This window comes from Nannospalax galili, unplaced genomic scaffold (assembly GCF_000622305.1).
Source record: "Nannospalax galili isolate Female #2095 unplaced genomic scaffold, S.galili_v1.0 scaffold139, whole genome shotgun sequence".
Taxonomy (NCBI): domain Eukaryota; kingdom Metazoa; phylum Chordata; class Mammalia; order Rodentia; family Spalacidae; genus Nannospalax; species Nannospalax galili.
In genome coordinates, this window is record NW_008345884.1 from 832,140 (window position 1) to 859,586 (window position 27,447).

At 37.1% G+C, this 27,447-nt stretch overlaps 1 protein-coding gene across 2 annotated transcripts in view; it reads right to left on the reverse strand.

Moving 5' to 3' along the window:
* The window catches only part of Nadk2 (NAD kinase 2, mitochondrial), a 57,163-nt gene that overhangs the window by 16,832 nt on the left and 12,884 nt on the right, over positions 1 to 27,447 (reverse strand). Inside the window, exons 2-9 of one of the 2 annotated variants that reach the window (XM_008842071.3) lie at positions 19,843 to 19,931; positions 19,107 to 19,195; positions 18,308 to 18,389; positions 12,442 to 12,525; positions 10,251 to 10,387; positions 8,474 to 8,552; positions 5,826 to 5,891; positions 4,439 to 4,534 (exon numbers count right to left, since the gene is read on the reverse strand). In XM_008842071.3, coding sequence (XP_008840293.1) covers positions 4,439 to 4,534; positions 5,826 to 5,891; positions 8,474 to 8,552; positions 10,251 to 10,387; positions 12,442 to 12,525; positions 18,308 to 18,389; positions 19,107 to 19,195; positions 19,843 to 19,931 — 722 coding nt within the window. The remainder of the gene's footprint in view (positions 1 to 4,438; positions 4,535 to 5,825; positions 5,892 to 8,473; positions 8,553 to 10,250; positions 10,388 to 12,441; positions 12,526 to 18,307; positions 18,390 to 19,106; positions 19,196 to 19,842; positions 19,932 to 27,447) is intronic. The other variant, XM_008842072.3, reaches the window with a different exon arrangement.

The window sequence follows — 27,447 nt, forward strand, 5'->3', positions numbered from 1 at the left end:
ACTGTAAACCTAAAAATTTACAGCCAATTTTTAAAAAGATACATCTTAGCTCAGAAAATTGTTACTGAATATATCAATGTTGTTGTAATGAAATGCTTCTTCTAAGTATGTGGTTATTAAATAAATAACTAACTGGCAAAAAAAAAAATACAGAGATTACAACTGTCAAAAAAATAAAATGAACATATTCCTCAATTTAGCAATTTATACTTGAACATTATTTCCACATATAATGCAGAGACAGGTACAGGAACACTTACTGAAACTGATTAGGAACCTTCTTTAATTTAAATTTATATCATATAAAAGACTTATGGAAGCTGGGCATGGTGGTGTACGCCTGTAATCCCAGCACTTGGGAGGCAGAGGCAGGAGGATCTCTGAGTTCAAGGCCAGCCTGGGGCTATAGGGAAACCCTGTTTCAAAAAGACCAAAACAACCCCACCCCCCAAAAAAAAACAGTTTATAGAAACAGAATCCAACGTGAAATAAATTCTCTGAAGTGGTGTTAGATTATGTGTCCTGTAATTATAATGTAGACCTCAGTTAATTCCCTGTATCTTAAGTGATAGGTTACATTCTACTTGAAGGACAAACTAAATGCCTTTACACAGATATTAGCTAAAATATGACTTTTTTCTTAGGTCTACTATAATCTTCATCAAGTAAAATCAGATATAACTTCTCCCTAAGATAACCAAATTTTAAGGCTATTGAGTATTTTCTTCAACTACTAAAATCTATCACATGAAACACCTCATCCTTACTGAAGTCTGGTGAGGCTGAATATTTGAAGACGGGAAGTGTCTTAAGAACCTCACTGAAACAGAAGGCAGCCCACTCTGCAGTGCTTCTTCCAGTGCACGGAGCACAAGCATGTATCACACTAACCAGAAGACTGAAGTGAGAAGGGACAATTTGCTTGCTATGAAGTACAATCCCTATCTCCTACTCCCATGGGAAAATGTTTGACTATGCAAAGATGGGATTTCTCTCCTCTTCCTCCTGACCATATGGGTAGATTTCTAGCCCTTTTTGTTATATAACAGTGTCACTGACTCTAAGAGAGCCACCTAAGGAGTGACTCACCTTTCAACTGTGTGTCCTCTACAGGTAGCTTAGGCCTCTACTACTTCTCCATTTAGCTGACTTTCCACGGGAGACAACACAAGTAACAACAACTGTTCAGGCAATCACACCTGTGCTTGTAAAGGTATTCTGAGAGCAACCAATTGTCTGCTATTTTCCTAAATTTGTATTCTTGCTAAGTCTCATCTTCTTTCTTTACAAAAAGGAGATGATAACCCTTCAGGATTTCTATAGGATTAATATTTTTTAAAAAATTAACACAGTACCAAGTAGCAAGACTAGTTGCCTGTAAAACAGTTTGTATTATAGTGCATAGAACATAAACTTATAGAATCATTTAAGTTCAGAACAGAAAGTAGGAGCATTGATCTACCTTAGTTCTCTCATCTTTCAGACAAGGAGACTCGCATATTGCTGGAAAACTGCCCAGTGGTCCCTACAGTTCTCCTAAACCCCAAGTCATCATTGCAGTTATCATACGTACACATCTTATAGATGAGACAATGGGGAAGAAAAGGGAAAAATTCTGAGAATTATTTCTAATTCTCATTTTTGTTTTCAGCAAATATACTTCCCATGTTCAGTAGAAAAGATGCTTCCATGAAAAATGAGAGTTGTCAGTTGTAATGTTTCCAATTTATGAGTTGTTTACAGAATAGTTTCACAGCTTACTAAATGATTTTTTTTACATTTATTTATTTTGTGGGGGCATGGAGTGGGAGAAGCAAATGTGGAAGTTAGGAAGTTAGGAAAGAACCTATTCCCAAAAGTTCTCAGAAACCAAATTCAGGTTGCCAGCCTTGGTGGCAAATGCTTTACCCACTGAGTGGTATCACTAGATGATTAATTTTTAAAATAATTATTAAAAATTTCACTTTATAAATGCTCCTCTCACCAGCCCTCAAGAAAATGATATATTAACCTATCTTTTTAAATAATATTTATTTTTTTCCAAAATATTTTATTTAGCTGAAACTAAGTTTCTTTTTTTAAAGGATGTATTGTTACTACCTCTGAATGAAATGAGATGATGTTTCAAAATTACTTCAGAATAACATAGGATAAAGGAGTTTGGTAAGATGGGTGTATAAAGGAAATGAGATTGGACATGAATTAATTACTGAACTGTCTGATAAGCTCGTGGACATTCAATAGCACTATTTTGTCTACCTGTGACTATATACATTTAAGATTTCCTATAATAAAGTTTTTAAAGTTATACTTAAAAAGGAAGAAACAATGCCAGGCATGGTGGTGCATGCCTTTAATCCCAGCACTCAGGAGGTAGAGGCAGGTGGATCTTGTGAATTCAAGGCCAACCTGGTCTACATAGTGAGTACCAGGCCAGGTGGGGCTACAAGGAGACCCTGTCTCAAAAAGACAAAAAGAAAAAAAAAAAAAAGGAGGAAACAAACTCTAAATTAAAACTACTCAAAACTAAAATTATATTGTTGAAGAGATTTTATTTGTTCTTTAAAACAGAGTCTCACTATGTAGACCCCATGGAGCCTCAAACCTACTACCATCCTCCAGCTTCAGTTGGAGGCATACCACCACACCCAGCTAAAATTACAGCTTAATAACCATTGTTTTTGCTACTTTTGAGAGCACAGTCATTTATCTGAAGAGGTTCGAATGAATAAATATATATTGGGTACAATACACACACACACACACACACACACACACACACACACACACACATTAAACAGGAGAAAAAAAAACGGACTAGCCATCACCTCAGATCCCTCAAATTCCCCAAACTAGTTGAGCATTCGCTTGTCAGACTAGTAATACGATAATGCTAGAGCAGCACTATGAGAAGAGTGGTGCGGAAGGACAAAAATAGGATTAATTCATTGTGCTTATGAAAACACAGTGTTAATGACAACTTCCTAAAGAGAATGCCATTTGAAGACTGGATTCTTTAACTAGTGGATGGACAGTGGAGTGCGTTCAGAAATTCAGAGCAGGAAGATACACTGAGCAAAAACAAAAGGTGAAAAAGAGAACAAGGTGTGTACTCAGAACTTCAAGTAGCCAGTGGCATCTCCAGGGTGCTGATGGGTAGGGTAAAGGTAGGGCAGGGACAGATCAGTAAGACGCCCATGGCCATATTTTATAAAGCTTCACATGTCAGACTAAGTAACATGAACACCGTGCCCATCAAAGTTTTAAGGCAGAGAATGGACATCCTCTAAACTTCCCTGCACTTTAGAAATATTACTCTGCTGGAAGTGTACAGATGACAACCAGAAAAGATAAAGGTCAAACACAAAGAATATCTGCTAAAAAGATGGGGGTCTAGACCAAGGTAGCAGCAGCAGGGGTTGAGTAAGCTGGCAAATAATCAGGAAGTGCAAGGAACAGGACTTAGCACGAGGCTGTGTGGTGAAGAGAGTGAAGAAAAGAAGAAGGGAACGGAGTGGTAAGGTTCGGAGTATTGCTTTTCCTCTAGGTCACAGAGTCTGGGTGAATAGTGATGCTGGTAAGCAATACATGGGATACAGGGGAAAAAATGAAGACAGTAAGATCAGGTTTGTTGCTAGATAAAAACGGGCTAATGCCGGTGTGGTGGCACACGCCTTTAGTCCCAGGCATCCCAGGCAGAGGCAGGCACGGATCTCTGTGCATTCAAAGCCAGCCTGGTCTACATAGTGAGTTCCAGGACAGCTGGAACTACAGGGAGACCCTGTCTCAAAAAGACCAAAAAAAAAACCAAAAAACCCCGGCTATTAACATCTTATCTAGCGGATAATTTTCGACTTTGTATAGTTATGTGTGGGAGGCAACTGCATTAGATATATGTACTAAGAAGCAGAAAAAATTGCACAGAGAATACAGGATATCCCAAGCTATCTCAATTAGGCCTTTTACATACAAATTTCAAGCCTTTTCTGCTTTGGACTTTGTGTTTATTCCTTTACATTCTTAACTTTTAAAAAGTATATAACCAGGTCTAATAGTGACACATGACTTAGGAGGTAGAGGCAGAAGAATCAGGACTTTTACGCTATTTAGCAACTTTGAGACCAGCTTGGGGTATAAGATACCATGCCTTAAAAAAAAAGTATATAGTATATAGTCCCACAATCCACTTCCCATTTTCTGTCATTTCTTTACAAACAGTACACAGTAGATTCAACACTGACCAAATCAAAGCTGTAGTTTCAACTAAAAAAGTCAAAGCAGGACTTCTAAATCCACTAGATGAGTGAACCACCAGACCTTGGGCAAACATACAAAACATCACCAGCTATCTTTTCATACTAGGGGACTCAGATGCACCAATGTAAAAGTAAGTAAATTACTTTACACACCTTGATAGGCAACATCCCAAGTTACTCACCAGGCCTTTGATCCTGTTCCAGTACACAAATTGAGCCCTGAACTCTTCTGTTTTTCCCATGGGCCATCATCAACTGAAATTTCATAGTAGGAAGCTCTATGAATTAAAAATAGAAAAGTGTTTGCTGATCTGTTAAGGGTTCTATTGAATAAAACAAATAATAGCCTTCAAAATTCATGAAATCTAAGTGAATCAACTTGACCAAGACATATCTGACTTAGTAGGTACAAACATCATGGTGCTAATTCTAATGCTGATTAAGTGAACAAAGCAGAAGGAAAAGAAAAAGAAAAAACCCTTTCCTTATCTACATGCCTTTCTGATCCAGATGCCTCCTTTCTATAAATATTTCAGACAGGGACTTGCAAATTTTTACCTGCATTGCTGTGTACTCTTGTACAAAGAGCTTCCTTTCAAAACTCAAAACAGAAAATAACATCCCTAAGTTGAGTGTCAGTCTTGATGCCTAGTACCTGATATACCTAAATCTATATCTAAGTCTTTGTGTTATCAACAGTACCTGCTAAATTCCTGTTTCTTAAGCTATGTGCTATCATGCTATTTTAACTGGTAGTAAGCTAACAGATAATAAAAGTTGTAAAGAAAATTCTCAACCAATTCTAAACCAGTGGACAAAACAATAAAATCAGAAGGATAAGTCTTGAGAAACTGACATATTAGAATACTTGATAAATATGAAAATAAATGGCTTTCCTGACACCAGCAAACGTGACACTGTTCTTAAAACAATGGATGAGCCAAAGAACTTTTGAAATATGTAAAAGCCTACTTCGTAAACTCTATCTTAAAATAATGGTGTCATTGATCAACACTAGACTATGTTTTTCCAGCAAATTAAAAAGTTTAAATCTTAGTAAAATATGATTTTTCAAATTAAGAGTTACTAGCCGTGTTTGCAGAAATAACACTATGGCAATTTTTCTCTTATTCTAAATTTTCAGCTTCTTCTGCAAGCTCCTAACTTTTGAAAGTTTTGCATGATGCACCTTCTTATCATTGTTTCTCTTGTTGCTGGTCCTTGTAAGATAGCAGGCCTGAGAGTCACATTTGCTCTAGTTCATAGCTCAGTTTTATCTGCTGGAAAATGCACATCAGGAGCCTATTACAAACAGACAAGCCAGCTACATTCACAGAAATGTCTGCTACCATGCTAGAATGAAGCAGGAACAAGAGAAGACGTGAGAGTGGGGAGAAGAGACTCAGAAGAGAACCAGCCAGGGGAAATTATAGCCAGGTGGGAGATGCTGAGCCCAAAATGATGTGCAGATTAAGTATCATTCTACATGCAGGTTTGTTGAGATTAGTCAAATCAGAAAATTTTTGTTGGGGGGGATGATTATTTTTTTAAGGCAGCAATAAAACTCACAGTCCCTTTAGAGTGGGTATACTTCTTCTTAAATTGTCCACTGCTACAGCCCAAGAATAAGGCATTCTAGGGTGGAACAAATAAAAGAAAAGAAAAAAAAAAAGGGCTTTTCAAATGTTCTTAAGTCTAAGAACATTATTAAGTGAGACAGGAATAATATTGCTGCACTTCATATTTTTCAAGCAAAGCACTTAAGTTTTTGGAGCACAGTGAAGCCTCAACACAGTCTCTGGAATCAGAAATAATGGCCTCATCTCACAGCTCTGCTTCTAACTAGTTATGTGGCCTAGGCATGTTATTTGAACCTCTGGATTTCCGTATTTTCGCTAATAAATACAACTGTCTTTCTCCTGGGGTTGCCATGAGCATTAAGATGATATAATATGTGCAGCTTGATATATAGCAGGCATTTCATTCATTCTGGTTTTGCTTAAAGGTCTAAATGTCAGAATCTTTAAAAGCTCTAAAATCTCTATAATAATTACACTGTGTTCAACAGCATCAGAACTGAACTTACTGTTTATCTTATAAAGATATAGGATGAGACATCAAAGGAAAAAAAAAGCAGCAGCAGCAGCAGCAGTCACCCTATGAAACTTCACTGACTCCCCATCAGTCCATCATCTAAGCCTAACTCTCCTCCTTTCTAAGGTGTTTATTTCCTCAGTAAGTACAAAGTATAAAGCAATGCAGGCAGTGGCTCACAGCAGTTAACCATAGCTTCTTACCAAATGCAAACAATAAATGAACTACCAAATGGCTTTCCTAGAGTAAACACAAACTCACAAAACCTTTTACCTTCCTCATGCATTTTAACTTGACTTTTTCCAATTGCCTTTCACAGGAATGATTAGAATATCACTAGTTCAAGTTTCATTTTCCCCTTATCTCTCTATCAAACAGTAGAAACTATTATCATCTCCATATTGTCTGAAAAATGATATGCAACAAAAGAAAAAACTTCTTATATATGTATATCTCACAAGTTAAAAGGAATTTACACTTTACACTGTAATATTAAGTTTCTTGCAAATACCTTGGAAAAATGAACTTCACTTCTAACATTTTTAAAACTTACATATTTACCAAATTCCAAGAATTTAAGGTGCCATTACCTTTCTCATACCCATCTTTGTGTCTCTAGTGGCTTGCACAGGGTACATAACAGGCACTCACTATATTTTTATTGAATAAATATTACAATAAAACAATTATAATTCAAAAAGACTGTTCAAATCATTCTGCCTAATTAGTCATCTTTCTAATGTAACCTGGATTGATAATAAAACTATTAAAGCTATTTATTTAGTATTGGCTAGAATGTGGATATCTTTTTTAGCTTTGATGAATCCTTTTCATCATAAGCTCCCTGTGAAAAGATATGACGTGAAACAATCAGATTAGTAAATGTTCATAAATTAAAACTAGAAATTCAATTACATGGCTCTCAAAGGGTCACATGGTTGTAGTAACAGGGAAAAAGGACATAAAACTCATCTCTAAATTACAACTAATCTATTTATCATTTGAAAAATGAGAAATCAATCTCTAAAGTACGACATACGGTTAACGTTACACTTTATGGTTATTTTATAGTGAGTAACTTTTTAAAAAGGTTTGTAAGAGCTGTTGGTAACTTAAAACAAAGTTATACTACTTTGCCAGTAACAATGTATATGCTACATTTATTCCTAATAAGAAATTATACTCAATTAAATATTTACTAACAATGACTATAATCTGTGTGTGTGTGCGCGTGTACATATGTGTGTACTATGTGTGTGTGTCTGTGTGTGTCTGAGTGTGGTACTGGGGGCTAAACCTAGAGCCTCACACACATTAGGCAAGCACTTTGCCACTGAGATATTTGCCCCCAGCCCTTAAGAAATACTACAATCTCGAATTATAATTTATTGCCTTATGCTGTGTTACACTAAACAGGGTTTACTATCAATCCTACCAAAAATGCTTCACTTGAAGACTGTACAATGAAAGAAAAGTCATTCAAACATAAAATAAAGTGTATCCTGCAAATCAACTAGCTTAAAATATTCAAAAACATTAGGATCACAAAAGACAAAAAAAAATAGGATGGGACTAAGAAACTATTATTAATTTTAAAGCCACAATGGCAAAATGAAGTGCATGATTCATAATTGGATCCTGGATAGAAGAACAAGCAAATAAATCAGTTTTTAAAACAGTAAGTGGAGAAATTTTTCTCTTTTGGGTGTTGGGAGAGGGACCAGTTTTCACTATGTTGCCCAAACTATGGCCCCAAGTCCTATGCTCCAGCAATCTTCCTGCCTCAGCCTCCTGAGCAGCAGAAAGCACAGGTCTATGCTTCTATACTCAGCTTTAGTACAGAAATTTTAATGACTGACAAAATCTGTGGATAAATGTGTGCCTAGTATATCACTCTCCTAAGTGCTTATCAAGCACCTTTAATAAAGAAGGACAATAAGGAACCTCAACACCTTTGACATAGGGTTTCATAAACTTCTGAAATAATTTTATTAATTAATTTCTAATACTTACATAATACTACTTATTTACAAATCATAGTCACATTGTAGAAATTAAATGAAAATACCAAAGAAGTACTAAAACATTAAATTCCACATTCAAGATCACAAGCTTAAAGATACCTGGATGAGAGACTCTCCCCAATGAAGACTTCATTTAGTGCTCTCACTGGCAAAAGTTGGGGTCCCGAAGTCTCAGATCCTACAGTAAAAGGGAGGAAATTCAAGACAGTTACTTGAATTTTAGAAATGCTAAAATAATTATAATTTTTATAGTTGATGGCATCATACATATTTATATATGTAAAAATATATGATGTGAGTATATATGAATGTCTGCATGTATTGGAGCACATATATGTGGATGTGCGTACACATGTGGTTATGTGCATGTGGAGACCCAAAATTGGCAGAGAATATCTTCCTTGATTGCTCTGGTCTCCACTTTATCTACTGTGGCAGAGTCTCTCAATTGAACCTGCAACACACTGACTCCAGCTAGTCTGCCTGGAGATCCCACGTCTCTGCCTCTCAGGTGCTACGATTAAGGAGGCAGCCATCTGCCCAGCTTTCACATGGGTTCTGGGATTCGAACTCTAGCCGTCATACTTGTGCAGTAAGTATTGTATCCCCTAGGACATCTCTTTAGCCTGCTCTTGGCAACTGCTTTTAATGAAGGATGAAATAAAATTTCCAGCTGTGATTTTAAAATCTTACTTAGTAATTACTAAAGATTTTCAAAAACAGTAACTGGAATTCATGTGTATATAATTTCTTAAAGATTTATAAAATCAAATGATTTTTAAGGGAAAGAGAATCTTTGAAATGTGACATGCACTCACACTTTAAAAGCATGCTAAATAATAAAACTGGAAATCTCCATGATTAATTCTGAAAGTAGATGCAAACATCCAGCATTATGACAGAATAGAGAAAGAAAGGAGGTATGTACGTAAAGGCAGCTTCTAAGTAGCCTGTCCTGAGGTTTACCCAGAAAATTTTTAAAAAGAAGAAAGTTATCTTATTATAACAGACCATAAATATTTCTTTTGGGATTTTCTTGTACCATAAAGTCTTATAGTTACTAGAAAACAAAAATGAGAAAATATGCTAAACAATAATCCATAAATTGGCACAAGCTGAGTATTCACTTTAACCCTCATATAGAAAAGCTGCAAATCACCATCCAATAATATTCTCCTTAATCTACTTCAAGAAAAATTTTTAGGCTGGAATACAAAATTCTCAAACAAAAAAGGTTTGAATCAACAACTGTAACTACAAGTAAATATGATTAATTATAACCACATAAGATGTGTAATTATGAAATCTTCAACACATTAGCTCAGTTTATCTCTACTGCTTTCCTTTTTTTTTTTTTTTGATGTCAAAGATCTTTACCAAAGTATCAACTATCCTGTCAAGTACTTTATAATTTATCCTAATCAGTTTTTAAACCTGTCCTATAAAACACTTCCTCTAGAAATATGCTCTACTTCTTTTGATTCTGATTATAAAAAATTTTTTTAATTTACTTATTTTTATTTTATGTGTATGAGTGTTTTGCTTGTACACGTGTTAAGTGGACCACATGTCTGCAATGCCTACAGAGGCCAGAAGAGGGCATCAGATCCCTTGGAACTGGAATTATGGGCATTTGTTAGCTGCCTTGTGGATGCTGGGAACCAAACCCAGGTCCTCTTGCCAAAGCAGCCAGTGCTCTTAACCACTGAGCCATCTCTCCAAGTTCCTATAATAAAATTTTAACAAAAACAATTCATTGTACTCTTACGAGTTATCAGTGGCACTAAAAATAAATATAAATTGCCTCAAAAGCTTAGAATCCACACAACTAGAAATTACAGTGTCCCACAGTCAGGCTAATGTTCTGTTTACCTACTTTCATCATCAACCCTTTCAATGTTGAAGGCTCTGCTATGCTGATTCAAGCTCAGCTGCTGTTCATGAAGGTCCACAGGAGTTGGGTTTATGCCAGTCCCTTCAAGGTATAACCTGATACGCTGCCTCCATAACCACCTTAAAAGAGTGAAGGAAAAGAAAGTTATATTAAAATAAAATATACTAAACTAAGAATTAGACATTATAATAACCTCACGAAATTTAAAACTGCATACTAAAAAGCTAATTATTCCACAAATAAATAAGAAACACCTAGCCACAGGTTCCTGTTCAAAGACATATACGGTTATTTCTCTTTCCAGTTATAATGGATATATCTAATAAGCTCATTAAAATCACCCATGGAATTTGAGTCAAGGTCTTTGATAAAAACCATAAGTCCATATGAGCTACACATAGGTATGTGCTAGACATAGGTGAATAAGCTGGACAACCCCCCCCACCAAAAAAATCCTCCCAAATTTCATGATGGTCATTGTTTTTAATCAATAAAAGAAAAAGAGGTTAAGAAGTGATATATGTGGGGCTGGAGAGATAGCTCAGCAGTTAAGAGCTCTTGCTGTTCTTGCAGAGTGCCCAGTTCTGTTCCCAGGACCCACATCAGGTAACACAACCACCTGTAATTCTAGTTCCAGAGGATCTGTTGCAGTCCTTTGGACTTTGTGGGCACTGCACGCACATGGTGCACATACATACACTCAGGGAAACACACATACATATAAAATAAATAAATCTTAAAGAAAAAGAGGACAAATATGTGGCATTTTTTTATCTCATCTAAAGATGCAAATGACATTTGGGGTAAAAACTGACAAAAAGCCAATAATGTTTCATTGATTTCCAAACCAATACTGACGCAATCAAAGCCAAAGGGACGAGTCTCTTAGGTAAATGTACAAGAACATATTCCCAGTTGGTGATTAATTGGTTACCTACGGAGCTTGTAAGTTCCAGGGATGGAATTCAGGTTGTCAGGCTTGGCAGAAAGCACCTTTACTGCTGAGCTATCTCACCAGTCCCCCTACAAATACTCAATAGCACAGTGAGATAACTACAGTTGACAACCATGAATTAAGGATTTCAAAATATCTAGGAGAGGATTTTGAATGCTTTAGTATAAAAACAAAGTATCTGAGGTAATGCGTTATCCTGAGCTGATCACTACAAACATGTACTGAAATGCAGCACTGTATCCAAGAACTGTGCACAAATACTCTGTGCCAATTAAAATTAAAAAAAAATATATTAGAGCAACGTAACCACAAATATCAGGGGGAAAAGCTTCTTTAAGCTATAAAAAGTAGTCTAATTTGGCTTTCTCACATATAAGTGGCTAATCATATCTCAACTTCTCTCTCCATCTGCTGCTTTTTTGATAGTCTAACCACTCAACAGGAAAATTATTTTACTGTGTATGTGAATGTGAGTGTGGTGTATGTGAGTGGGGTGTATGTACATGTGGTGTGTGGAGGCCAGAGGGGGACATGAGTACCCTACTCTACTACTCTCTGCTTATTCCTCTGAAACCATGTCTCTCACTGAACCTGAACTTAGACTCGCCCCAAAGAGCCTTCAGTCTCTGCTCCCCACAGTGCTGGGGTTATAGGAGTGTGGGCCAGGCATAGCTTCTTATGTGGGCTCTGGGGATTCGTACTTGGGTTCTCGTGTTTACAGAGCCCTGAGAAATATGTTTTTAAAAATTCCATCCCCACTGCTTCATAAATACTTCATGTATATAATATTCGAGGAAGTAGAGCATAGGTGGAATATACAATCCTCCAGTCATCAATAGGTAAAAGTACAAAAAATATAAAATCTTATCATTTGAACAGTGAATTTTTTTACTAACAGCTTGAACTATCTTTCTACCAAATGCTAAGAAAGAACATGTATTTAATAGGACTTAAAAAGGGGGAGATAACGGTCCCATTCTCCCTGAGGCATAAAAATCTTTATTTGCAACTATAAGCCAAGTAACATCTGTCATGTTTTCTCTACTTAGTTTTAACTAGACCAGTGAGATCTGTTTGTGACTCACTCACTGCACTTTCTACGGCTACTGCTACAACTATGAAGTAACCCAAATTTATTTGATTGGTCCCCTTTGTAACAGCATTAATAGCACATACTTATTTAAGTATCAAGTAAGTATAACAGTAAGAAATTCCTACCTGAACTCACCACGATAGAACTTCTGTAAAGCTTCTGGGAAGGAATGTGTGTATCGAACAGGCAGACATAAATGACCTTCAGACCTTTGTTTTCAAAGGGATGTTCGGATGGTACAAAAGGGAGAGAGAAAAAGAGTTAAAGGAAGGAAAAAGAGTAACAGTGAGCTACAAAAATCAGACATGAGGGGCTGGAGAGATGGCTCAGCGGTTAAGAACACTGGTTGTTCTCACAGAAGACCTAGGTTCAAATCCCAGCACCCACATGGCAGCTAACAACTGTCCATAACTCCAGTCCCAGGGGATCTGACAGCCTCTTCTGATCTCTGCGAGCATTGCACAACATGGGTGCACTGACCTATATACAAGCAATACATGCATACACATAAAAATAAAAATAATAACTTTTTAAAAATCAAAAAAAAATTAGACATGAAATTTTCAAAATGTCTACTCTGTTCTTATTTGCCACAAAAATGTCTTTACTTCCAATAACAGTAACAACAACAAAGACCAAACCAATCATAGCCTGCATCCAGCTTCAATAAAACAGAGTAACATCCAAGTTTCCACATTATAGTAAAACTAAAAGTAAATTCGCTACTGATTACCCTGTAAAGTTATCTATAGTGGGACATATATATACATACACACACACACACACACACACACGTGTGTGTGTGTGTGTGTGTATAAAAAATACTGGAATGCTTGAATCTTATCTTCAAATTATTTAAATATTAACTTCATATTAAGCCACTTTAATGTCAGTCTCCTTGTTTCTAAAATTCTGATTGAATAACCATGAAAGATTATTCTAAAGAATTAAACTATGTGAAAGTGCAATCTTTAAAAATATCACTTAAGATATCCTAAAACAAAGAACTGAAAAAGTTTATCCAAATGTAACCCTTCATTTATTAAAACATACACAAGGATGAACTCTAAGAAACTCACAGCTTGATGTGGAAGACAAACTACAACACGTACTTTTGGGGCTGGAAAGATAGCTCAGCAGTTAAGAGCATGTAAGCAGCACACAACCAGCTTTAACTCCAGCTCCATGGGAATCTATCGTCCTCTTGTGGCCTCAATGTGCACATACCCCCCCACATATACGCACAATTTAATATAAAACTAAATTTTAAAAAAAGAAGTAACTGCAAATAACAAAGAGGTAAGAGTCCTTACAAGCTGCTATAGGACATGACAATATTCAACTCCTAAAGATTTCCAGAAATCGTCACCATTATATGATGCTCTGGTCTTGAAGGAATGCCTAAGGGTAGACTTGGCAAAACAAATTCCTGTTAACTAATAAGCAAAGAAAGATTTTTACAAAGTATAGTTAATTTCTTCATGTACATAGGTCAATGCTGAATATCAGGTAGGGCCTGATTTTTAATTTTTTGGTATTTTGTTATTGTTAATGTTTTAAGACAAGGTATTACTATGTAGCCAAGACTGGCCTTGAACATTCTATTCTCCTGCATCACGCTCCAGCATCATCAACTATATAAAAGGTTATATAGTCATTTGCTAAAACAATACCTTCTGAGATCAACTGGAAGTCCAAAATACTGTCAACAGAAGCCTCTCTCATGAGGTTATATACTCACGTATCAGCCTGGGTTCTAGGCATTGAGGGCCTGACTTATCTACCAGCTCTATTTCCATGATTGCTCAAAGCTAAAAAGCTATAGGTAGGAGGCCTCAATTCCTCTCAAGGTAAGCATCTCTCCGCAGAGTTACTAGAGTGACCTCATATCATGTTAAATTACCACAGAATAAGCAATCAAAAAAAAAAAATCAGAAGCTGCAATGTATCACTTACAATCATTTACAACAGTCTTGGAATTTTCAGTGTCACACCATATTCACTGGTCCCATAGGTCATCCCTGACAGAAAATGGAGGGGTGCATTGAGCGGTACCTAAGTGGAATACTAGGGTGCTATCTTGGATGTTGAATACCATGGCCTTCTATTGATTTTTTCAGAGTAAGCATTCAAATGTTAATTATTTATCAGGCTCAGGAGAGTCAGTGTAGTAGACAGAAAAGACAGACTGAAATGCTTTCAACTGTGATGAGCTCATGTGAACAAGCCATCTTGGAAACTGATGTTCCAGCCCAAAAGAAGCCCTTGATTCTGCAGCCCCAGTTGACCTCTATAACCTCATGACAAGTTGTTAGTGCAGCTTTTCTTCCTCTCTATTTTCTACTTAGAATAACAGACTTAAGAAGTTCTTTATTTTCTCTCCTGGTCTCTCATTAGGCCTCATACTCTGCTCACCTTCTGTTTACAAGTTTCTAAATCCACAAGTTATGACTATTCCACCAGCTTTTTAAAGGAAAATATAATTTAGCAACTATAAAATATCCCTAAAATTAACAATGTCTTACCTTAATGATATAAAAACTGGCTATTAAGAACTTCTAAAATCCACAAGCATCAACACTGAAGGCAATCAAAGATTAATTATTAAATTAATGATATTAATTATATAAACTCAAAGAATATAAATTTAGCTAGGCTGAAGTCCTAGGCCTACTCCCTAAGATCATTTAATTAATCATTCGCTCTTCAAAAGTTTACTGACTGGGGACTGGAGAGATGGCTCAGCAGTTAAGAGCACTGGCTTCTCTTGCAAAGGGACCAGGGTTCGATTCCCAGCACCCACATGGCAGCTAACAACTGTCTATAAACCCTGTTCCAGGGGAATCCAACAGTCTTTCTGACCTCCTCGGGCATTGCACAATACAGGTGCATTTACACACACTCAGGCAATACACTCATATACACAAATAAAAATATTAAATTTTTTTTAAAAGTTTACTGACTACTAAAAAAAAAAGTTTACTGACTACTATGTGAAAAACTATGTTAGTGATAAAAAAAAAAACTAAAATACAAGGTTCTACACTCAAAAGAATGTATAGTCTAACTGAAGAAACAAACAAACAGAAAATAACATGAAGAGTGCTGTCTGTGCAGGAAGGAAGTTACAGATGGAGGCCAGGAGAGGAAGCAGTCTTGAATAAATAAGAACCATAGCCATAAACTTTTACACTCCATCTTGAAGGAATGGCCATGAGTAAACTTGGCATAAATACAAGGACACTCTTGGCAGAGGGACATAAAAAAGCATGAAATAACAAACGCCTTCTGGAGAACTCGTTCCTTCAAATTATGCACTATCCTTTATGTCAACACAGCCTCTGACCAGAGTCAAAGCATCCCTGAGTCAGTATCTAACCATGGTGTGAACAGATGCTCATATAAAGTTAGATTGTACACTAAGCCTTTAAGAAAGATTCTAGGCTGCTCCTAGAAGTTTCGATCCACACATGCATTTTTGGACTCAAGAATATATAGTGCCTGTGAATATACAAGGATACAGAGAAGCAGCATATGGCAAAAGGTCACGTATATTAACTAGGGGGAACTGCAATGTGTCCTGAAGATCACAGGGAACTCCTAAAAGATTTCAATGAAGGGGTGACTACGATCAAACTTGCACTTTAGAAAGGCCATGAGTTAAGTCACAGCTTACATGTAAAATGTCTTCTACAGACTTCAACGTTTCAAACACCTGGTTACTGAAATACATTTTGTTTAATTTATTATTTTTATTTTATGTGTATGCGTGTATTGCCTGCATGTAGGTAAGTGCACCTATGTTGTGCAACGCCCGCAGAGGTCAGAAGAGGCTGTCGGATCTGCTGGGACTGGAGTTACATACAGTTGTTAGCTGCCATGTGGGTTCTGGGATTCAAACCCGGGTCTTCTGCAAGAACAACCAGTGTTCTTAACCGCTGAGTCATCTCTCCAGCCCCTGAAATACTTTCAGTCAACCTCTGAAGGCCTAAGCTACATTAAGTGGTAGCGAGAATGGCAAGAGATAAATTCAAAGGCAGGATTCCTAGAACTTATTACCAGTTTGATGATGGAGTGAAAAGGTGGTCACAACTTCATCACAGGTAATAACTCCATTTTTCAAGAATGGAGCAGAAAAGTAGAGATCAGTTGTCGACACACTGCTTTTTTTGTGTATGAGTATTTGCCTGCATGTATATAAGTACACACATGTATGGAATGCCTATGAGGACCAGAAGAAGGCATCAATCCTCTGTAACTGGAGCTACAGAGGGTTGTTAGAAGCCACATAGATGCTGAGAACTGAACCTGGGTTTTCTGCAAGAACAGTCAGTGTTCTTAACCACTCAGCCATCTCTCCAGCCCTCACATGTTGCTTTTTTTAAAATAACCAACTAAAAGCCAATGTGCTAGAATAGTGTAAGAAAAAGAAAAATAAGATGAGATAAAGACAGAAAATAGTCAGGAACCAGATAATTTAGAGCCTTGGAAGTCACAGTGTAAGTGACCACCTGTGGAACAGTTTGCCTGGGACCGCCTGAGATAAAGAACTTAATTGTTAAAGCTAGTAAAGGCCAAGGAAAGGCAGGATGAGTTGGCTGTGCTAATCACAGCAAAGAATTGGACTAATTCTAGCTGGAGGGGGAGGTACCACGGATTCTGAGCAGATACAGTATGTAGTGTCGTCACTGAGTACAGTGAGAACACTAAGGATAAGAATGGAAGCAGAAGATGGCACAGAGAAGAACGGAGAAAAAAATGGCCACAAGTACGATCTGTGAAAACACAAGCACTGAGGTAGTGAGCAAAAGTAAGTGTTTCCAAAAGAAATACAAAGAAGTCACAGAGATAGGAAGAAAATGCCAATATAAGAGACCATCTACACTTAAAACCCCAGACTCAAGTTAAGATAAAGATTAAAATAGCCACTACATTCAGGATTATCACTGGTCTCTAAAGTGGTCTTCACCGAAAAGCATTATCAATGAACTCAAAAGTTGAAAACAAATCCAGAAAAGTCTGCAAAGATTTAGGAAACAGGATATATTTTGGACTAAAGGGAAAAAGTAGCTGCCACAGGGAATGAGGAAGAGCTGAGCAGGACCACAGGGATGTGGGCAACTCTGAAGATTCTGCCAAGTACTGAAGGTACAGAGAAGGTCGGAGAAAAAAATGGCCAAAAGTACGATCTGTGAAAACACAAGCACAAATTTCTAAGATACTTTTCCCCGGATGGCTTTTTCAAAGCTAAGATAAAGAGTGGAAAGGATGACAGACTAATCTAGAACTGAACAGAAAGATGATTTAAAAATATTTAAGATGCCCTTAAGAAAACAAATGAGGAAAAGAGAGACCTGATCACTGAATATTAAAGGGCAAATTCAGGTAGATGAAGGAGTAAGACTAATACTAAGGTAGAGAGGGTGTGGTCCTACCAGAGATACTGCAGAGTTGGGAAATTATGGTTGGTTATAATGTCTAGGAATAGTCATGGCTGTGAATGGCCAGAATCAAGTAAGGGTGAGTTTGAAGCTGGTTAAGAAAAACTAAAGTTTTCAGACAAAAAATATTCTTTAAGTCAAGGAAGTCAACCCAGAAAACTCAGTACAGGTTCAACCCTGAACTGTAAGTGAGAACCACAAGGAAGGGTAGATGACACATCAGTAACGCCGAGGGTCTCCAACAGTCACTTGGTCAACTGTTTATTTTTAAATTTTACCACTAAATTATTTTTGGAACATGGTTCTAATGTTCACGGTAGCCAGGAACAATGATGCTTGCACTTACACATCATGCACTGTAGCAAAATCTATGAAGCAAGAGAACCCAGCAATATGACTACAATAGATGAATTAAAGAATAACTTCTAAAGTTTAAGATTCATCACAAATGGGTAACTACAAAAAGCAAAGCAGAAATGTCTATGTGTAGAATATTTTTTAAAAATTAGATCTTACAAACCAAGCAGAAAATAAATATGATTTTACTTACCGTTCTGGATCCGTGTTGACCCCTACAACTGGTTTAAGTCTGTCTAAGACTTTACTTGCTGCCAGAAGCATTGTGCCATCCCCTAACAGAGTACAAGACATTACCAGAGTTGTGTTATAAATCAATATTTAACATCATTTTGAAAACTAGTACAATCATACCTCACCCAGCTGACTGCCATGGCCTAGCCGTTCCTGTCGACTATATTTATGCACTGTGCCAGGACTTCAACACTGCAAGACTGAGGAAGCTACCCTGCAAAGGGGTGTGTGGTAGCACTTCTGTCCTCTACCCGTTAGATGACAATAACCCCACCCAAATGGGAATTACTGCTCTACACCCAAACATTTCCTTCCCTCTCCTGTAACATCAGTCCAAATTTATGATATTTTAGTGAGAACATTCAACCATGTCCAAATTACTTTTTTTCCAACCATTGTCAATTTAAAGCTGGATACAGTGGTCACTAATAATAATAAAATTCAGAACAAAGCAAGTATAGGTATATTGTGGTCAAATAATGAGATAACTTTTCTAATTTTCACCTTTGATTTTTTATTAGAGCTCGCAGAATTAAGCCAAAATACACTTACAACTCATCTTCTGAATGTGGAATTAAAAACCCTTAAATCTATGGAAAACACACACAGAGAACCTGAGAGTTCCACTGTACTAGCCCTAAAAATCCAAACAATTGTCTTCTGAAGGACCCTTGAAGGAATCAAGTATCTAGACTCCAGGGTATGTATACAGAAAAGGATTTCCATATCACACAGCCTTGCCTCTATAAAGTGATTACCTCCTGCAGCTATGACAGCATCTGCCCATCGAACGGTCTCTTCATCATACTCCCTCCTCTTTACTAGACGAACCTCAATCCCCTCATTCCTAGGATAAAAAAAGTTACACACATTTTCTACTGGTAGCATATGTAAGAAGAACATATTTTCTGTAGAGGCAGACTATAACAGAGATGTAAAATGTATGATACAGTTTACAAAGTTGGCTTTATTTTCATTCAATATATTTCATTACAATAGCCAATTAATTATGGCAGGTCAGGAAGCAAATGAATAAAAGAAAAATAAACAACACCCAAATCTCCATGTTCCTTAAAAGCATTTTTAGAACTACTAACAGTAATACTCATTGGCCAGAATTTCATTTTCCTTTATTGCTTATGATGAAATTTATTAATACAAAAATTGTTAACAGATTAACACTTAAGTATTTATTAGAAAACCAAAAAATGTTACCTGAAATTCAACAGCATTCACTGAGTGGCAGACATTGAAACACTGACTAGAACACTCGGTGAACAGCATGTTCTTACACTGATTCTGTTATATTCAGTTAAATGTACAATACAAATCTCCTTAGAAAACTATAAAATAGGGTCCATGAACCTCAATATAATTTTCTGGAAGTGAATAATGACAAGTTTTACTAAAAGAAATCTAAGCATTAGCTTCTAGTACAAAAATCAGGAGTCCTGAATGTAAAAGCCCATCCAAGACCCTATCCCACACACTTACCGTAAACTATCGATTATATGCTCTACATTTTTGGTGTGAATACGATGTCGCTCAAGTAGTCCAGTGTAGCTGGAGCCTTTCAATGCAAGCTATCAAAATAAAAGAAATGCCTTTTTACTATGTGAACTATTACATATAACACAATGTCATTAAAAAGCCTTATGTAGAAATCCACTGGGGGAGGGGGGCTTATGGGGAGGGAGCCTAAATTTGATTAAGATCTATTATATGAAGTACACAAAAGTTCAGTAAAAATATTTTTTTAATATTTTTTATTATTTATTATCTTTTTAAATTTTATTTATTATTTATGTGTATGTGTGTATTATCTGTATGTGTGTAAGTGCACCCGTGTCGTGCAATCCCCATGGAGGTCAGCGGGCGTCAGACCCCCTGCCACTGGAGTTATGGACAGTTGTTAGCTGCCATGTGGGTGCTGGGATTCGAACCCGGGTCTTCTGCAAGAACATTCAGTGTTCTTAACTGCTGAGCCATCTCTCCAGCCCCAGTAAAAATATTTTTAAGAAAGAATAAAAAGATTTTTAAAAGCCTTATGTAAAAAAAAAGGTAAGGCACATTTTAAGAACTACTTATGAAACTCAAGAGTTCAAATTGAACTATAAGGCTGAATCTCAGAAAAATTATAATTTGGTTTTAATATCAAATACAGCATTAAGTTTTCTGAATCATGGGGCTGGAGAGATGGCTCAGCAGTGAAGAACACTGGTTGTTCTTGCAGAAGACCCAGGTTTGAATCCCAGCACCCACATGGCAGCTAACTGTCCGTAACACCAGTCCCAGGGGATCCGACAGCCTCTTCTGACCTCCGCAGGCATTGCACGATACAGGTGCACTTACCTACATGCAGGCAATACACACATACACATAAAATAAAAATAATAAATAAAAAAAATATTTTTAAGTTTTCTGAATCATGCAGTCATCAGCATCTTATGTGTACATGTATGGCTTTCTTTAAAAATGATTTTCTGCCAGATTAATTTTGGCTACCTGAAGGCCAAAGACAAACTAGTACTGTCATAGCCAGTTAGATGACCTTTGACCCACTTGGACTTGCTCTCGTGTTCAGGTTTGTGGACTCTTGGAACTCGCCCTACATAATCTAAGCAAAGGGCTGGTTAGCTCTCTGAGAAAGGATAACGTTCAGATATACAGACATATAGTCTTTAAGAATTTTTCTCCCTAGGTGACTGGAGTAATAGTTATATTTATCTTATCATTACAAACTTCTAAATAATCCAAAAAATTAAAATGGAAAGTACTTGACCAAAATCATAAATACATTATTTTATTTCATAGTATTACTTACTAAGTTATAGAGTAAAACTGACTTCTAAAAAGTAATTTAATGTGTACTTTATTTAGGGGAGAATTGTCTGATTCTTACTGTATAGCCCAGGCTAGCCTCAAACTTGTTCTCTAGCCTCCACCTCCTGAGTGCTTTTATTACAGGTGTGTGCCACCATGCCTGGCTTGTTTTTACTTTTTATTTTTTAAAGAGTATTTCTTAATTTGATAATTGTATTTTACTTCTTCTTTTTTTTTTTTTTTTTCGTCTTTTTGAGACAGGGTCTCCCTATAGCCCCAGCTACCCTTGAACTCACTATGTAGACCAGGCTGGCCTTGAACTCACAAAGATCCACCTGCCTCTGCCTCCCAAGTGCTGGGATTAAAGGCGTGTGCCACCACACCCGGCACTGTATTTTACTTTTTAAAGGTTACAAATATAGCATTAATACGGAAGATATATATTTTTTAATTAAAACATAAAATTTTACTACTAAGGAATAATTAGTATTGATCATTTTGATGCCAACCATTCCAATCTTTTGTTTATGAATATTGGATTAAGAAGAGTGTTAAAAATAGTTTTGTCCTCTATCATCTAAAAAGAAATGTAGAGCTGGGTGTGGTGGCACACACCCTTGATCCCAGCACTCTGGAGGCTCAGGCAGGCAGATCTCAGTGAGTTCAAGACCAGCCTGGTCTACAGAGCAAGTTTCAGATCAGCTGGAGCTATATGGAGACACTGTCAAAAAAGAAGAGGAAAAGGAAGGAGGGAAGGAGGGAGGGAGGGAGGAAGAAATGTACGGTCCCCCAAAGAAAGCTGAGGAAAATATTTGGATATTGTAAAAATTAATAGATGGATGCTAAATGAGATGTGACAGCCTGTAACAGTTTGATTTCTGCTCATAAGTCTCATTACATTTAGAGCAAACCCATGTCAAGAATGCTCTTAAAAAAGAGCAATGACCAAGGTAGTAACTAGGAAATTCTTCATTACTTTAACCAACAAGTCTAGTTTGTTTCTGATTATGGACAAACAGCGTTAACATTGGGATTACTATCTTCATTAGTCAGCCACAGGCCTCTAAAACTGCACCAACTATTTCTCAGTGAGTATAAACCAAAATGCCTTTTTTCTCAAACCTTCCCCTCTGTGATATCTGGTTCTATGGCTTTACAAAGAACCTATATGCTGATACTAAGGATTTTTGATTGCTATCCCAACCCCTTTAGGACCCAACATGAATCTACCCATGTGCCCATTTAACATTTTTCTTTAGATAGCTAACAAGCATCTTAAACTAGTATGTCCAATAGCAAGCCCTTAATTTTCTGCTCCAGGGACTCCCCAATAGCTTAAGTCAAAACTAGAGCCACACTTGAGATCACTTTTTCCCTTATTCCCACATCCAGTTACTAACTCCTAAGAGTCATTCGTGCACATCTTTGCTCTTCATCACCACCACAATGATCTCCCATTTGGAGAATTGCACAAGCCTCTCATCAGGGCTCCCTATTTCTACTCTTAGACCAGAGGCTACTCCCCACACAGAGATGCACTCAACACACTGGTGTAAAAGTATGAGTTCCCTAGCAATTCTCCCTCTACTCTTCTCTTTGCACATGCAAGAATGTTCTCTCTCCTACAGCCTAACCCTGGGCTCTTCCCAGCCTTGACTTATAGGGACAGCCTGACCACTGATATAGCCAGTCCCTGCTGATGCTGTCACTTAGCTGCAAAAGCAACCAGAGACAATTACCCCATCCCAAAGTCTGTGAGTTCCCACCACTGAATCTGCTACACCTAAAATTATCATATTTTCTTTAATCTATTGTGTCCCCTTACCAGTATATAAAGTATCAAGACAGTAGTGGTCCTATCTTGCTCACCACTGTACCCTCAGGACATAGTCACTGGATAAGTATTTGCTGAGTGAATTCATTCATGCATGTTTTAGCTTTTTAGGTTTTTTTGGGGGGGGGGTAGGGAGGGAAGGGCTGTTGTGGATGCATGTTTCAGAAAAGCATCAACAGTGCACAAGCAGACGCAAAGAGGAGAAGCCTGTGCATGACCACTTGGTCAGGACTGAGAAGACGCCGAGTTAGTCATGGGGGTATGCTGTTTTGTGATAGCTAACATCATACATAATTTCACTTTAGAAGTGAACATTTCACAAAGCTAGAAGTAAAGATTTTATGTGTAATATATATACTTAAATATTTAAGCAGCTCAGAATTTCATATGAAATTCTTAAAAATAAAAAATGTTTTGTAATAAAAAAATGAGTACCTGATACTGCTTATTTAAGTATTAGTTGAGTTTAATCAAATATATTAAGTAGAGCAGTAAAAATGGCCAAGGACAATGAAAACTAATTTGAATGTATAATAAACATATTAGAATAGTTTCATCACTTATTTATCGATTTCATTCTTTAGTTGCAAATTCTGACTAGCTATAAATAAAACTTATGGGTAGCTGGCATTCATTCTTCAATATTCTGTCCAAATTTGGGTCTTACGTTCCAATTTTTAGTTTGGACCACTCTGGAACAAAAGACATAAACACGAGGCTAAGAAACTTCAGTTTTGATTTCCTGATTCTCAGAAATTAAGATAAAGGTTAGCAATGGGGCAGAAATGTCACTTCACAAATTCTTATCCCGGTCAAATATCTTCTTGGGAGCTAACTCCAATAGGATGTCAACAATCCCTTGGAGAATGCAAATTTCTGTGTTCACTTCATTCCAGCACCACCTGGTAGGAACAAGGACCCGCCACATAGCAGATGAGAGAAAACATTAAGAAAATCACTTTCAAAACTCAATGGAATGTACTAAACCACTATATAACTGGTTCTTACATATAAGATGCAAAATGTTAAGAATTTATAGCTAGATCCCTGAAAATAACATGGCTCAAATAGCCAAAAACATGCCCTCATCAGAAAAATATCAACTACATAGGAATGCTTATAAAATGGTTTACAATTAAAAAATTAGAGAAATTATAGTACATTCTGAATTTTGCAATGTTTCACACATTTATTTATAAGATTTTTCAAAAACTGTATTCATTAAAGAAAGAAATAAAAACATTATTCAACTTGAAAAAAGTAGATGAATCTACAAAAAAAATATAGACAGACACATTACAGGACAAGCAACAGCATCTCTCCTACAAAAATCATCAAAAGCCAACATCGCTTCTCCTCACTTGCCCTTGATGCTAAAACACTAAGCAGCATGAAAGAAAGAGCACAGATTTGCCATATCTGAAGGTCAGATATGCTATTTCCTAAATGGCTTACATTTTTATTAAATTACAACCAACAGTTTTACTTGGCTCAAACTGAAGTCATTACAAATTTTTAAAACTTGCTTTACCAGTTAGTTATTGTTATTTTGTACTCTACACAATTTCCATGAAAGTTCAATAAACAGTGTTATTAAATTTAACACATAAATGCACAACTGTGTAAGACAGTGACAGCTTGCTATGTGAACTCACTAGACATAATTCAAGCATCCTTTGTACACTTAACTAAATGGTATACTATTACTCAAAATTACTTCAAAAGCATTATTAGCACCTATTCAACAGCTACAGAGGCAACTGCTCCCTTTTCAGGATCGGGCCTAGCCCGCTGACTCCTGAGGACTCCAGATGTAACTGACACTGACCCTGGACGATTTCCAGGTCTCCTTTATCTCACAGGTGATAACCTCTTTCCCAGGGTTCTCTATGCCAGTATTCTTTGAATAGTTCATTCTATTTACTTCCTCTTTGTTGGTATTGTTATGGTCACATCTTTGACTTTCTTACATGTTCTCACATCATTTTCCCTGAGAAATCTCTCTGTCTCAGGTACCTGACACCTACAAGTAGGAGTAACTTTGAAATGTCTTGTCAGCCCAAGCTTCTCTCGAACTATAGACTCAAATTTTCAAAATGGCTTCCTTCACACCCCACCCACAGCTCTAGTAGCATTCTAAAATAACTGAACATCTATTCCCCCTTTCAGATGTGCTCTTCTGAATGCCATGCCGTTAGTCCACAGAGGACACCCAGCTGTCACCCTCAACTCTTCTCTCACCCTTGGTCTCCACAGCCAGTCGGCCAGCTTCAGTCTTCCCACCCACAAGCTTTCTCCAAATGGTGTCCTGAGCATCCACCATGCCACTGCTTCAGCTCTGCACCACAGCTCCTTTCTAGATTAAGGCAAAAGCTTACCTCCAAATTTTCAAAACTTATTCTTTAAAAGTTTCTAACACCCATCCCCCAGCCTAACCACTACCATCTGAAGTCTTCTTCATGTTATTCCCAAAATACTGAAATCAAAAAACTTCTCCTCACTCACTTTACTCTTAGGACGAAAGAGAACAACCAAGGACTGGACTCTACTGCCAAAAAAGGTCTGAAAAGAATCAGAGAGAAAAGCTAACTCCTTGGTATCCCTTATATCACATCCAGCCTACCTGCTCAGCCTCAATACATCTACTTTTGAGTAGTGATTTTCAAACTGACTTTATAATACATTATAACTTAATTAGAATAACAGCTGGCATTTTAATTAAAGTGAAAACAAAATATTCTGTTTAACAAGGCTAAGCTGTTTACTGTAATCTTTTATTTCAAATATTAGTACCAAGTCACAATGTAAATATTTGACTGTAGGTCACAGTCAAAAAATTGAAGTTTTTATTGACTGTGAGATGAACTTTGCCCCTGGTTCTCTTCCCTTCACATATGCAAATTCTTCTGGTTCTTCAATACATAATAATACCCAAAAAAGGTGCCATTTCACCCATCAGATTGGCAGTAAGTGCTGATGATAATTTGCAGATTAGAGGATTCATTCAATGCTCATGAAAAATTTATTTTTATTTAGAATTGTAACTGTCCTTAACAGTAGGAAGACTGGGTGTAAAGGTGCTTGCCGAGTTGGTGACCTGAGCTTGTCCCAGAAACCCATGTAAATGTGTAAGGAGAGAACTGAGTCTGCAAAGTTGTCCTCTCACCTCCACCCACATCATGACATGCAACACACACACACACACACACACACACACACACATAAGGCATGCACACAGAAACATACACACAATAATAAAATACAAAATGTAAAATATAGTAGGAAACCTGCAAACAATATAATTGTCAAAAATGAAATACTACTAAGAAATTAAAATGAATTAATTTGTGTCAACACAGGCAAGTTTCAAAAGCAACAGTAAATAAGAAATGCAAAAATTTTAATGGACATATATTCTAAGGTCTATCTATATCATTCCTAAAACTTTTTAAAATTACACAGAATAATGCCAGGTGTGGTGGCGCACTTCTGTAATCCCAGCACTCGGGAGGCAGAGGCAGGCAAATCTCTATGAGTTCAAGGCCAGCGTGGTCTACATAGTGAGTCCTAGGCCAACTTTTTGACTTTCCTGTCTCAAAAAGTCAAAAACACACACACAAAAAAGCATAGAATAATTTTTTTTAAATATTTTATTTATGGGGCTGGAGAGCTGGCTCAGCAGTTAAGAGCACTGGATGCTCTTGCAGAGGACCCAGGTTCAGTTCTCAGCACCACAGGCAGCTAACAACCGTCTGTAACTCCAGTTCCAGGGATTCTGACACTTCTGAACTCCACTCTGATGGCAAGCCTGCAAGTATGTGAATGCACCCATGTTGTGAGTACTGAGTACCGAAAACAGGGTCTCATGCAGGAGCAGTCAGTGCCCTTAACTGCTGAGTCAGCTCTCCAGCCCACAGAGAATAATTTTTTATCTATTTGTGGAGAGTCATATTAATATAAAACCTTCCAAATGACATATACACTGCACCTTTAAACCAGTGAAGGTTACCTTCAGAGAAACAAGAGCAAAAAACTCTAGCCAGATGGATAAGGCTACAGGTCTAACAGTTAACATTTTCTTTTTAAAAAAAAACATAAAGTAGAGGCTGGGAAGACAGTTCAGTTGGTAAAGTGCTTGCTAAGCAAACAAGAATCTCAAGCACTCAAGTAAAAAGCTGGGCTGGCCTTCACTTGCAATTCCAGAGTTGGGGATGTGCAGGATACAGAAGGAGCCCTGGGGCTTGCTAGCCAGCCAAACTAGCCAAATTGGTGAGCTCCAAAAATAAAAGAACCCCTCTGATGAGGTAGAAAGTGCTCCTGAGAATGATTCCCAAGGGTATTCTCTGATCTCAGATGCACAATACACACACACACACACACACACACACACACACACACACATAACCCGGCCTCACACACACACACACACATACACACACACA